At 41.8% G+C, this 13,804-nt stretch overlaps 1 protein-coding gene across 1 annotated transcript in view; it reads right to left on the reverse strand.

Annotated features, from left to right (window-relative positions):
• The window catches only part of ADAMTSL3 (ADAMTS like 3), a 788,444-nt gene that overhangs the window by 105,745 nt on the left and 668,895 nt on the right, over positions 1-13,804 (reverse strand). The window contains exons 17-18 of the mRNA XM_063925941.1: positions 11,445-11,574; positions 533-728 (exon numbers count right to left, since the gene is read on the reverse strand). Coding sequence (XP_063782011.1) covers positions 533-728; positions 11,445-11,574 — 326 coding nt within the window. The remainder of the gene's footprint in view (positions 1-532; positions 729-11,444; positions 11,575-13,804) is intronic.

Raw genomic sequence — 13,804 nt, forward strand, 5'->3', positions numbered from 1 at the left:
AGGTTCATTAGACAATAGAAAGTGAAGTGCAGGAGAGGGGGAGATGTATCAAAGAGTGGAGAAGTTGCCCATACCAACCAATCACATTCTACTATTTTATGGAATGTACTTGGCAGTGTTATCAGGGAGCTTATTGATTACTATGGGAAAACTTCTCCACTCTTTAGAAGCTTTGAGACATCTCCCCTTAACCCCAGTCCTGAAACGGAGGTCCCATGAAAACAAGCACAAGAAGCAATGTTCTGCTTGCCAGGCAATGTACAATTACAGAATTAGACAAATATTAGGATTTAGAGCTGTTCACCACTGAGGCGCAATAGTTACCTCTGGCTAAGAAGATCCTTTGCTGCATAACGCTATTGGCATGTGCATAGGAGACCATACACAACATTTACTTGGCTAATTTTAAATACATAAGAACTCAAATATAAATATACGTGAATCGAAAATTACATGAATTCAGCAATGAGCTAGAAGGTTCAGATTGCTATATAATAAAATATACCTGATACTTTAAAGAATGTGTGATTACCTGTTGCCAGTCCTCTACATGCCAAGCAGGAGGGCAATCGATCTGGTTGCAAGGCTGCAAGGCTGAAGGCTTTTCACCATCACACGCCTGCTCATAATTGTTACTAGACTCAGTCAGGCTGGAACAATGCACATCTCTTGTTTGTATTCCAACCCCACATGTAGCAGAGCACTGACTCCAGGACCCAATCTGCCACCTGTTATTTAAACAAATACAACTAGTATTACATACATTACGGTCATTCAACCAAAAACATTTTCTGGCATTTTAAAATCAACCCATATATTTCAGTTTATTCAAAGGGTGCATCAGGGACACCAAATTCAAAGTGCATTGCATCCACCTACCACATGAGAGTACAGCTCTAATTGTTTTTTCTTGAAAACCAAATTGTTATTTCTTGAAACCAAATACCTCTATAAATGTGACTACCCTGAATTCTATAAATGTGACTAACGCCCGGACCCTCCAACAGGCCTGGGTAAATAATAACACCTACTCCTCAGTGCCACTGGTCAGCCCACACAGGCCTCAGGCTCCAAGATCTCAGAGGGTAGATTTACTAAAGCTTCTAAGCTATCATTTCTGCATTACATCCTAGAAAATGACAGACAGAATCTGATTGGTTAGTATGGGCAACACCACCACTTTTTCTTTTCAGAAGCTGTAGTAAATCTACTCATAGGTGTGGAACCCATGAGAATAGCACTAACCAGTAGTCTATTCTCTTGTTGAACCAATTAGAATGTCATTCCCACAGAATGGATCGCAGCTTGGAATGTTCTCCAACTCATCTCCTTGCTAAAGTAAGGCCATTGCAAATTGTCCATTAGACCAGTAGTTCTCAAACTGTGTGCCGTGGCGCCTTGGATTGGTGGTCCAGGACCAATTCAAACTATTTATGGTCAATGTATTAGGCAAAACCAGTGTTAGTGGCTGCCAGTCATAAATCATGTGCATATACAGAGGCAAAGCTTGTCTCTCACCATACAGTTGAACCTACAGTAAGGATGACATTAAACACCATTTACTTACTTTAATATTTCTTTTAAATTTCTCAGTAAGAAACTTTTGGCATAGGGGTGCCGTGAAAAATTCTGATACTCTAGGGAGCCGTGAATCAAAAAAGTTTGGGAACCACTGCATTAGACACAATCTAAACCACATGACTATGAACGTTAACAATGAAACAGGTTGAGTCTCCCATATCCCAAATGCAGAAGCATTTTGGATTTCGGATTTTCCATATATATTGCAATATTGCAGTATATATTGCAATATAGCTTTGGGATAGGACCAAAGTCTAAACACAGAATGCATTTATGTTTCATATACATCCTTATACACATAGCCTGAAGGTCATTTTATACAATATTTTTAATTTTGTGCATGGAACAAAGTTTGTGTACATGGAACCATCAGAAAGCTAAGGTGTCTCTCTCAGTCACGCTCAAAATAATTCAGTATTTGGAATTTCAGATATGGGAGACTGAACCTATTCTTACTTAATGCAACTTTTAATTCAAACTGCAGATTGATTTAAAATCTAAGGAGAACGTCTGTAAATCATGTGTTAATTACCTCTCCATTCACACCTATAAGATCTAGATGCCGATTTTCTATCACTGTTTTCCTGTCTTTTTTCTCACATCACATTCTACTATTATCAACATGTGAGCAGTACTTTGAGAAAACCTTAATGTGTTCCTAAGACTGGCGCACCTCACTGGGGCCTCTGAAATTGCCTTAGTAAACTTTCCAATGAACCTGTGCATCTTTCTGCTAAATGAATCTATGCATGTCTAGCTTCTGTAATTGTATTACCATCTGTTTAGGATTACCTTTTATAAAATATCTCAACATATTTCAACTCTTGCTTCCGTCCCTATGTTTCATTGAGATAATCAAGCCCCATGTTTTACTACATTGCAAATAAAATATCCTTTGTGGTCACACAGTTTTTTTGTTATACTGTGAATTTAAATCAGATACAGTATATACTGTAACTTAAATTCACTGGAAGCATGATGCCCTTGTATTGACTGAAATGTAATTGCAACTACAAAGCAAAATAAATAAAGTTATACTGAATTTCCATTTTAGATATAAATAGTTTTGACTGACTTGTTTGATGAATGAAAGCTATTTGCAAAATGATGAAAATAAGAGCTTTAGGAACTCCAGGTTTGTTTAAATTAAGAGAACTTGTTATTTACCAAGCTTTGCATGGACTCAGAATTTGATTTCTTTTGTATTTTTCTTAACTGAGGCGTTTGTGGTATATTTTGTTGACATTCATCATGTTGATGCTGCTGAAATGACGTGATGATTACAATGTCAACATAAAGTCCCTGGTGGTCTAGCGGTAACTTATCTAGTATGGTGGCTCCAGCTATATCTTTTGGATCCAGCGGTAAGCTGATGATGACTTCCAGAGGATCCAGCGGTACCTCCTGTGGTGAGTATGCCTAAACCAAACCTACCCTCCCATAGCCTAACCTTACACTCCCATAGCATAAACCTAACCTCCCCTCCCGCAGCCTGACCTGAACCTCCCTTCCTGCAGCCTAACCATAACCTCCCCTCCTGCAGCCTAACTCAAATCCTCCCTCCAACAGTCTAACCCAAACCTCCCTCCCGCAGCCTAACTATCCACTCCCATAGCCTAAACGTAACCTCCTCTCCTGCAGCCTAACCATAACCTCCCTTTCCGCTGCCTTAAACAAACCTCCCTTCCCACAGCCTACCCTGAACCTCCCCTCCTGCAGCCTAACCGTCCACTCCCATAGCCTAAACCTAATCTCTCCTTCCACAGCCTAACATGTACCTTACCCTCCTGCAGCCTAACCCAAACCTTCCCTCCTGCAGCCTAACCATAACCTCCCCTCCCGCAGCCTAACCCAAATCTCCCCTTTAGTAGCCTAACCATGACCTCCCCTCTCTCAGCCTAACCCAAACCTCCCCTCCCGTAGTCTAACTCTAACCTCCCCTCCCACAGACTAACCCTAACCTCCCATCCCACAGCCTAACCATGACCTCCCCTACTGCAGCCCAACGCAGACCTCCCATCCTGTAGTCTAAACATAACCTCACTTCCCACAGCCTAACCCTCCACTCCTGTAGCCTGAACCTGACCCCTGTTGTCGATCAATGCAGAATGTCAGCATTTCATATTTTGACATTTCACATGCCGACATGTTCAATGTTCACATTTTAACATCATAACTGCCAACACTGTGATATTGACATTGCTCATGCCTAATGGGGCCCATACATCTGGCAATTATTGGGGCAATTACTTGTTTAGCTGATGGCTGGGTTGGGGGACCGGGAAAATCCACCATGATGGAAATTCTCCATTCGCAAATTCCACACAAAAGATTATTGGGATCTGTGAATCGAGGATTTTAGCATGCTGTATTTTCCAGATTCCCAGACGGATCACCAATCATCGATGCACTGTACACCAATCGTCAGTTCGGATTGGCTGAATGGGGAATCGCAGCTCAGACGTACAGTATGGCCCGCATAATTTTATAGTATTATGATTGCGGCTCTTTAACATGTCAGTGTTTGTATTGAGCCTTTAAAATGCTCTTTGTAACAAGACATTCTTAAATATAATGCAATTCAATTGGCTAGCATTTTATCCAGCACTTTGGACGTGTGTCCAAAACACTGCTCACAGCATATTACAAAGCACTCAAGCAATTAAAGCGATCGTGTGTCACCCTCTTAATATTACTCATATATGAGAGTTTAAAGTGAATGTGTGACACCACCCTAAGAAGCATAATGTTTGCTAAAATATTACATTCCTCTTCTTTTCCACTGTGGGCTTACCACGTGTAACTTATCGGTGAAAGGTGACTGAAAGCTACTATGGCTACTCTAGTGGATAGAATATGAAATCCCCAAGGTAAACATATGATCCATAGGGTATTTGAAATAGCAATGTTAAATTCAAGTTTAATAATTTTTCTGCTATGAAAATAAGATATTGCAAAAGAAAAGATCAGAGCACTCACATAAACTGCTGCACGTTTCTCGTAGAATAGAAACCAAAGAGGTGAAACAGGAAAATAAATACGTTCAAGGCTTATTACCAAGTTTCAAAGAGAATATTTAAGAGAAATGTCTGCCGCTAAAACTGAGAAATCATTATGAAACCAACATGAAATCTTCTTTCAGCTTCAATGTGGAACAATTTCCTGACTCATTATTAAACAGACCTTTTGTGACTTCTGGCTGAGGAAAAAAGGAGCTGGCTGCCAGTGTATGTTAGAGGCTGGCCCCAAGTTCTGGACACTCTGCAGACCATTATTTTATATCCAAGACTGAGTTCTAAAATAGCCGTACTACATAGACACAGCAACCTGTAGGACGCAGACAAGTTTCACCACTGTGACACAGCGCCTTATTCAGAGATGTACACAAAATATGTAACTGTCAAAGCTGCCAGGATTTGTATTAAGACATCCAGCAGTGGCTTTGCAAATGGAAGGGGCTGCGTACAAAGACACAGCATCAGTCTCAGATGAGTCAATTTCTGAAGGTCTGAATAGCCCTAATGGTCGCACAGCATGGCACCAGGAAGTAAAACCAGAATGCATTGTAACTGCCTAGGATCTCAGTCACAAGCAGTAACATGCCACAACACGATGCCCCTTTATTTTTGCTGCCACTCCCCTGTTATCTCTCCTAAATTGTCCCTGACTGTCAATCACTTTAATAATAAATCCTCTCTACAATTGCCGTGAGAAGACCACCACGTCATAGGCGCAGTGCTACTTAGACACATACACAGATTGTCGACAAATGCTTAACTGCGCACACAATGGGTTTGCGCATCTCAGAATCAGACTCTTATATTATACAATCACCAGATCAATACAAGATATGTCATATAGCATTTTGCCAAACACTATGAGGTTCATTCAGGTGTGTTTTTTCTTGCTGCTGCTATCTTTGGCGCATGTAATTGCGGTTATATGCCAAGAGCTAACCTGAACATCGGGATGCCCACTGCTATTGCATCATTTCCATCGGACTGCATAAAACTGCTGATACATCGCATCGGTACCATCGTCGCAAATGGGGTCATGACGGACAGTCCTGACTGCCTCTGAAGATGCGCAGGCTCTGCTGCTATCCCGGGACGCAGAGGGCTCTCCAGTAGCAAGTAAGATTGCAACTGCTAATTTATGCATGACCAGAAATCAGCATCTGAACGGCCATGGCACGCCTGCATTTACCAAACCCACAAACGCTATCTTTCTATCACTCACTTTGATTCCTCGGTGCAACTGCAATCGCAATTCACTCGCTGTGCGTGCACACTGTGACCTTATTCAGCATCAGCTGCAGTTTCTGCAATCTTAGCAGAAACTGCGACTGGAAAAATCTAGGCTGGGGGCTGCCCATCGCAGGGCAAGGCTGCCTAGCATGAGAAGGGCTGCACCGTATTGAGATCGCAACAAAAGTCGTCAAGCTGCTATGCGACCACATTAGCGGTGTAGATGTATAGATATCATGGGTGTACTACGATATGTCGGCACTCGGGATCCTGGCGCCTAGCATACCGGCGCCGGGATCCCGACCGCCAGTATACCAGCAGTGGGGCAAGCGCAAAAGAGCCCCTTGCTGGCTCGCTGCCTCGCCACGCTGCGGGCACGGTGGCACCCATATACTCCTTCCAGGGTTGTCGTGGACACCTCAAGAGGGAAAATAGTTGTCGGTATGCCGGCTGTCGGGATCTGGCGCCGGTATGCTGAGCGCCGGGATCCCGACAGCCGGCATATCAAGTGCCACCCGATATGACAGGTTTGCAATATATTTTCATTTAGTTTTGCAGCATCTTAACCAATAAAAATGTGTTGAAAAAAAACCCCTTTAATTAAAACGATATAAAAACCTATACATAATATAATATTAACACTGTGAACTGGGTTTCTACGCTTTATCTCTCTTGCTTCGAAATTTTACAGCAGTTCTAGGATTTCCTGCTTTTGGCACTTGATATTGGAATACTGAAATCTGTTCATTATGTGTCTGCCAGATGTGGTAAGTGTAAGGAACGCTGATTAATTTGTAACCTAGAGAGGCTCAATAAAGAATTCGGCTCTTTAAATCCTGACTTCATATGAAGGAGGACAGATTTTGTTCCTTTTTTTTTTTTTTTTTTGTATGTCTGCTTTAATTGACAGAGTTTTATATTATCCATGGGAGAGTTCGGGTGCCAGGGAAATACTTGCAAGTATTTGGACGTAGGTGAGAAGGTACAGGATCAACTAGGTTCAGAGACGACACTAAGAAAGTTATTAGACAGACTGCAGGACAAAGCAATGGATACAGGACATAAAAAGTATGACAGGATAATCTAAAATTGGTTGCAGCTACCAGTTTGGTGACAAGGAACACTAGGACCCCTCTTTGGAATATCCTATATGCAGCCACTACAGACCACCCTATACTTTATTTTTAATCCTTATTAGATACAGCCATTCCTGCTCATGTCTGCTCCTGCAAGTCAGTTCTATTACAAGTTACAACACCAGACATACACTATATAGTACTGTAGATGCTCAATTAGCTTAGTGATATCACTCAGGTGCTTGCAAGGGAGGGGTATTTCTAAGCAAGAAAAAAAGGGGAAAAAAAAGTTACAACGCCAGTTAGTGCTATAAGCAATGGTAACAAATCAGATTTACACATTTAGAAATCTGGAGACAATTTAATTAAAACTTATATGGATAATAGCACATGCATTTTACTAGCATCATTTAAACACCTAGAAACCCGGCCAATATGCTTATAAAACGGTCACTGTGAGTAATTATGCACTTTTACTAAATTTCATAATGTACATAACCTATATTTATTACCAGTTATTTATATAGTGCCAACAAAGTACAAACCCATGAGCACACCGCTGTGAGGCAGCAATGCTAACCACTGTGGCATCTGCTCTTACTTTGAAATTAATCTTTACTAATGGCATATAGAAAATGAGATACTTAGAAATGAGGGATTGTCAGGTGGTAATTTCCTTGGACGCAGGGACAGGCGAAGCAGCGCTTACCTCCGTGCAGCTGTCCCAGACACAAATAGATGCACATACCACCAGCATTGTTTACATCTGTGTGCATCATGCATAGAGGCCTGGCACTGCAGGTTTATGATGAGATGTCTGATATTACTTTCAGCCCTATACCTCTCAGACTTTTCCATTTTATTGCTTTGTCTACATCTAGTTCCTGTTTGGAATGTCAATTTACTTTTAAACTACTTTTAATCAAGAACACGTTGAAAAGATTCCCCTCCACAGAAGGCACGCATAGTGTGTGGTACTGTATGTGGTACTATGTACTTCTGCATGCTACATTATATTACTAGGCTGACAGACAGACTATAGGCATGGCTTAAAGTGGAAGTATACCCATGATATCAGGGACATTTGTGGGCCCTGTCAGAGCCGGCCATAGGCATAGGCAAACTAGGCAATTGCCTAGGGCATTTGATATGCCTAGGGGCATCAGCAGCTTCTGCTGATTAAAATGATATGCGGCATGCCTATATTCTGTGTGTAGCATTTCATATGCAGATACAGCCACAGTCTCACATAGTATATAGGCATGCCGCATATCATTTTAATCAGCAGAAGCTGCTTGTGCATCCTAGCCACATAGCAATGCAAATAAGATGCATTTTCATAAAAAAAGGTGCCAGACGTTAGCATTGAGGCAAGATTTATGAGGACACATCTGTATCCAAGCAGAGGCAGAGGTCAGTGTTAGCGGCAGTGTGAGTGCTGTGTGCATGTGAGTGGGTTGGTTGTGCAGTAGTGTTCGGCATATGTATAAGGGGCATTATGTGTGTCATGTAAAAATGCATTAATAATGGGCAACATATGTGTAAGGGGCACTATGTGTGTCATTATGTGTATAAGGGCACCAATAATGTGCGGCATATGTGTAACAGGGTACTACTGTATGTGTGTCATTATGTGTATAGGGGCACTAATAATGTGCAGCAAATGTGTAGGGGGCACTATGTGTGTCATTATGTGTATAAGAGCATTAATAATGTGCGGCATATGTGTAAGGGACATTATGTGCAAAAGGGCATTAATAAAGGTTATCATAATGTGTAAGGCGCATTATATTTATAAGGACATTAATAAGGTGTCTCATATGTGTAAGGAGCATTACTGTGTGGAATGTGTATAAATGCATTACTAATGTGTGGCATTATGTGTATAAGGTGCTCTACTATGTGGCGTTGCGTATAGAAAGGGCACTACTGTGTCATCTAATGTGAATAAAGAGCAATAGGGTGTGGTGTAATGTGAATAAAGAGCAATTCAGTGTGATGTAATGTGAATAAGGGGCTCTACTGTGAGGAGTAACATTTATAAGGTAAAGTGATACTACTGTGGGATGTAATATGAATTATGGACACTATCACATGATCAAATGTGAATAAAGTTGCAGTACTGTGTGGCGTAATTGGAATTGGGGTTACTATTGTGTGGCCATGCCCATTGCCAGCAAAAACACACCCATTTTTGGGCTGTGCGCCAAATGTGAGAAATGTTCCTAATTAAAATATAGGGGCACAAACACCAAAATAAGGACTACTACCGGTGAGGGGTGATAATGCTGGGAAAGAGGTGCAAGGTCAGAGGCGGAACCAGTGGTGGTGCTAGGGGGCACCAGCCAAAATCTTGCCTAGGGCATCATATTGGTTAGGGCCGGCTCTGGGCCCTGTAGCAGCATTTTGTAAGGTCCACTATGTGTAGGGAGCAGACCATTATCCCCTCCTTCGGCTTACTGCATGTCTCTGATGATTGCATGTGGCTGCTGATATAGCCAATAGGAAGAAACCTTTACTGTTAATAAATCACAATCACTAAATTTGACAGCAGCCATGGGCTGATCATAGATATTGTACAGCCCCAGTGCTATTTAATGAGACTATGACAGGGGCACCTGCTACAATAGTAGTTCCACCGCTCTGCATCATGATCCTCATGATAAACTTAATAACTCCATCCATTCCAAAATAATTATTTGTATATGAATCTGACCTTAAAAATGTCATCATTGTTGTATTACAACAGTCAGAGATGGCCCTGGGTTTTGTTGCACCCTAGGGCCCAAATGTATTAAGCCTTAACAAGAGATAAAGTGGAGACGGATAAAGAGTGATAAATGAGCAGCCAATCAGCTTCCTAACTGCCATGTCACAGGCTATGTTTGACAGAAGGACAGTTAGGAGCTGGTTGGCTGGTCATTTATCACTCTTTATCCGTCTCCACTTTATCTCTTGTTAAGGCTTAATAGATTTGGGGCTACAGTAGATGAGAAATTAAAAAGGGGCCACAACTATCAGCCACACATGCAATTACACTGCCGCTGTCACCAACACATGGCATATCGTTCCTTTTAAGGTTTTTTCTAGGTAAGTAAATAGCGGTTTTATTTATCGATCCCTACCTTTTTGCTTCCACCCGTTCTATACTCTAGAATAAACATCCTACACCTTTTCTGGATCATAAACATGTCAATGTTTTTACTATAGTTAAAGAAACATAGCTACAAATGCACCTTCCATATGAAGTGTGCCAGGAAGGTACAAAAGATGTAATTTTCGAAAATACAGACTTTAAAATTCTAGAGATGTATGATGTGTCCTCATACATCATTGCTGCAGTTTTGCCAAACAGCCCCTGTTGTTGTGCCAGAGACTCTTCTAGTGTCAGTTGTCTTTTTTGCCGAAAATTCATCTTACTGTAGTCGCAACCAGTGGCGGATATTGCCTATAGGCTGAAGGACTGCAGCCGCCCCAGGTAAATTCCACCACCTAGCTTAGTGTCAGTGAAGCCAGATGCAGTCCGTGACTGCACTGGCTTCACTGTGACTGGCGGTGACTTCTTATTGGAAGTCCTAACTGTCAGTTACAGGCAGTACAGGCAATCCCATTGGGAGGTGTTTCTTCCCTCTGGAACGCCAGACCAGGCTGTGATTAGCAGAGAACTGGCTTCCTGTAGGAAGTCACTCCCTGTCTCGTCAGCCCTAGCCAGCTTCTATGGGCTGCAACTGATGCAGTCCATAAAAGCCGGGGGATAGCGCAAGCGCAGTCCTGCGGCCTCTGGTGTGCATGTGCCGGTCCCGGCATCTGCTTGACACATTGCACGGGTGCCGGGATCCAGCTGACCGTCTCCTCTCCGGGCAGGCATGGGTAGCAGCAGCCACCCTACCACCATCAGCGGTCACATTTTAGGACACACAAGGAGACTGAGCTGATTAGTTTGATATGCAACACTTGTGCGACTGAGTCTCTGAATCTGTATACGAAGTGCTACAATGTAGCAGCCGCAGTTTCTTTCCAATAAGTTCTGTTCTGCTCCGTATACAGACTCAGTAGAACACAATATACAAGTGTCATAAATTTATATCAAATTAATCAGCACAGTCTCCTTATGCGTCCTAGTCACATTACATTGCGACTAAGATGCATTTCGGCAAAAAAAGAAGTCCAATGTTGTTGTACGGGACCTGGAGGCTCACTCGCACCAGGCATCTCACACTGCATGGCGTATTGAGGCTGAATGTATCAGGACACATCTGTACTGTATAAAAACTAGCCCTTATGCAGTGATTAAGAATGCTCTAAGGCAGGTCACAAGCCACGGTGACTGTACGGAGAAAGCCACAGACATGGGAGCGCTTCTGTACTTAGAAAAGCCACAGACATGGGAGCACGTCCTACAACACATTCAAAGATTTCAGAATTACTGTCGTAATAAACTTTATAAATGTTGTCTTATTTATTTTACCCACTTACACATTCCCTCTTTACCAATTTTTCTTACAGATAAGTCTGTGTTCTAAATGCCTCCAGACAATACCTTGGGGGGCACAGTTTGGTATTGCACACTCTCGTCATTGCAGGGGGGCGCATGGAGCTGTCACAGAGGGAATTGTTCACGGCTCGCTTAGTCTGGATGTGAAGGCAGGCTGCTATGGCTTCTTGTCTTCCTGGATTAAAGAAACATAAAAAAGAAGGAAGGAAGGAAATAAATACAAGGCATGTGTCCAATCGTTCACAAATAGTGAATAGAACATTTTACACTCCATTCAACAGTGATTAAAACCATTTGCTCCTAGAGTGAAATAAATCATTTGACTGAAATCACCACAATCTTATCTGTAGATGCAATTAATTATATTTCACTAAAATATTAAAATGTTATAAAAAAAATCTAAGGTTATAACTATAAACGAAATAAAAATAATTGAAGCAGGCATGCTTAGTTAGGGAAGCATCTACCTCCTCTCTCCTGTGACTTGCTGGCCTCGCTGCCCAAAGTCAGTGTCTTCTCAATTGAGTCAAGACTATGCTAATAGGTGATTTTGCTCAGCCCCCCTTCCAGGGCCTCTTATGCCTCTATTTAATAATCCTTCTTTCCTTCCTGAATGTAACCTCCCTACGTTCTCTCCTTGACAGTCAGCTAATGTCAAATATCTGAATGGCCACACCTGTGGAACCACTTGCCCCTCTTTTTCTGAAGAAAATGCTCTCATTCTACAAAAAATAATGTTTTTATCAATTCTTGCAATTGAGACATTTCTACAGTAGAGTCAAAGATCAACTAACCATTTGATCGATATATATTTATTTGAATTGGTATACTTGAGACAGGCATCAACTTAAGGCCTGATCTCCACTATTTGTGCTGATCTAAAACATTCTTCCTTGATGTATTCTCACAGGTTGACTCCTCGGTAAATCTCTGGACAACAAAGACTGGCAAGAGATTTGTTTGAACATGGCTTCCAGTTCTAATTGTGTAAAGATGAATGAAAATGCTACCCCCCCAAAAAAAGAGAAAATGCAGGTGCACACTCTAACAACTAAGAAACCTGGTAATCAGAAAATTTATATTAAAATCTGCAATTTAACATGGAGTAAAGTTGAGGTTATTAGGATAAGTTTTGGCAAAGAATTATGGGCCAGGTGACTGTAACATTCCTAAGGTGCAAGTCCAGAACATGGGACCCCCTTGGCCAGCATACCCCAAGTGCCCCAAGGCATCACACTAGTGAGAAACAGGAGTTTAAGATCGGTATCCAATTGAGTTAATTTACCACATCGCAAGAATGGGGTAAAATAGCCTGACAGTATTACTGGGCTATCCAATTATAGCCCATTTTTACCATGTGGTAAATGACCCATTTTCGGCAGCTAACACACGGGATCCTGGATAATTTTCATGACCCATGCGTAAAATGTGTATATGGCAGCAATTTATAGTGGATTATGCTTTGGGTGCCTGAGGAACCCGAAGCATAATCCCAGATAAATGCTGCGTATCGGGGCTTATTGGATATCCCTGGACGAATCCATTAACTGTGGTAAATTACCGCAGCCAATTGGATACCGGCTTACAGTAAGTGTTAAAAGATGTTTCATTAATAAGAAGTAGTAGCTCAGTACTAAAAGTGTTAGATAGGTTGGATGTAATAATTAGGGTGTTGAAAAGTGTTACATTAGTGAAAAAGCAGTTTAAATACTAAAAAGTGTTAGACTCAGTGTTACAATAATGATACCCAGAGGCAGTCTGGCCACACCAACCCAGACAGTGAAAACACTCTAAGCTTTTATATTGCTTGTACTACCTTTGAGACTTCACAAAATTAACCGTGAGCTCTCAAGCACAGGTTGGAGGGGCTGGTCTACTGAGGACTCGTTCCTCCAAATTTGCTGGGTTTGCTCCAGACTACAATCCTTTGGCATGGTATATAGCAGGGGTCAGGGAACATTTTTACCTTCTACCCCAAAATATATTTAGATACGCCGTTACCCCCTTGAATTGAAAGGAAGGAAATCATATATTATTGTGCATATATACTGGTTATCACTGTTTATATGGCATTTCTGAGATAGTGTGTGTGTGTGTGTGTGTGTGTGTGTGTGTGTGTGTGTGTGTGTGTGTGTGTGTGTATATTTATATTTAGATAATTATTTCTTTTTATTATTTTTTTTATTTTTTTTGCCAATTATTTTTTGGCAATGAGTGTGTTAATTAAGTAATGTCAGTGGGAATTTCCCACTGTTATGTGGGCCACTGTCTGATCCTGTGGAACTCCGTCTGCGGTCAGCCACAGAACACTTCAAGTTCTGTGTCTGGATTGGTGGGCCGCGGGAGGACAGGACAGCCAGGCGTGCGGGCGTGAGGGAGCAATGCACATCGCGAGCCAGACGGTG

The sequence above is a fragment of the Pseudophryne corroboree genome, chromosome 6, assembly GCF_028390025.1.
Source record: "Pseudophryne corroboree isolate aPseCor3 chromosome 6, aPseCor3.hap2, whole genome shotgun sequence".
Lineage (NCBI taxonomy): Eukaryota > Metazoa > Chordata > Amphibia > Anura > Myobatrachidae > Pseudophryne > Pseudophryne corroboree.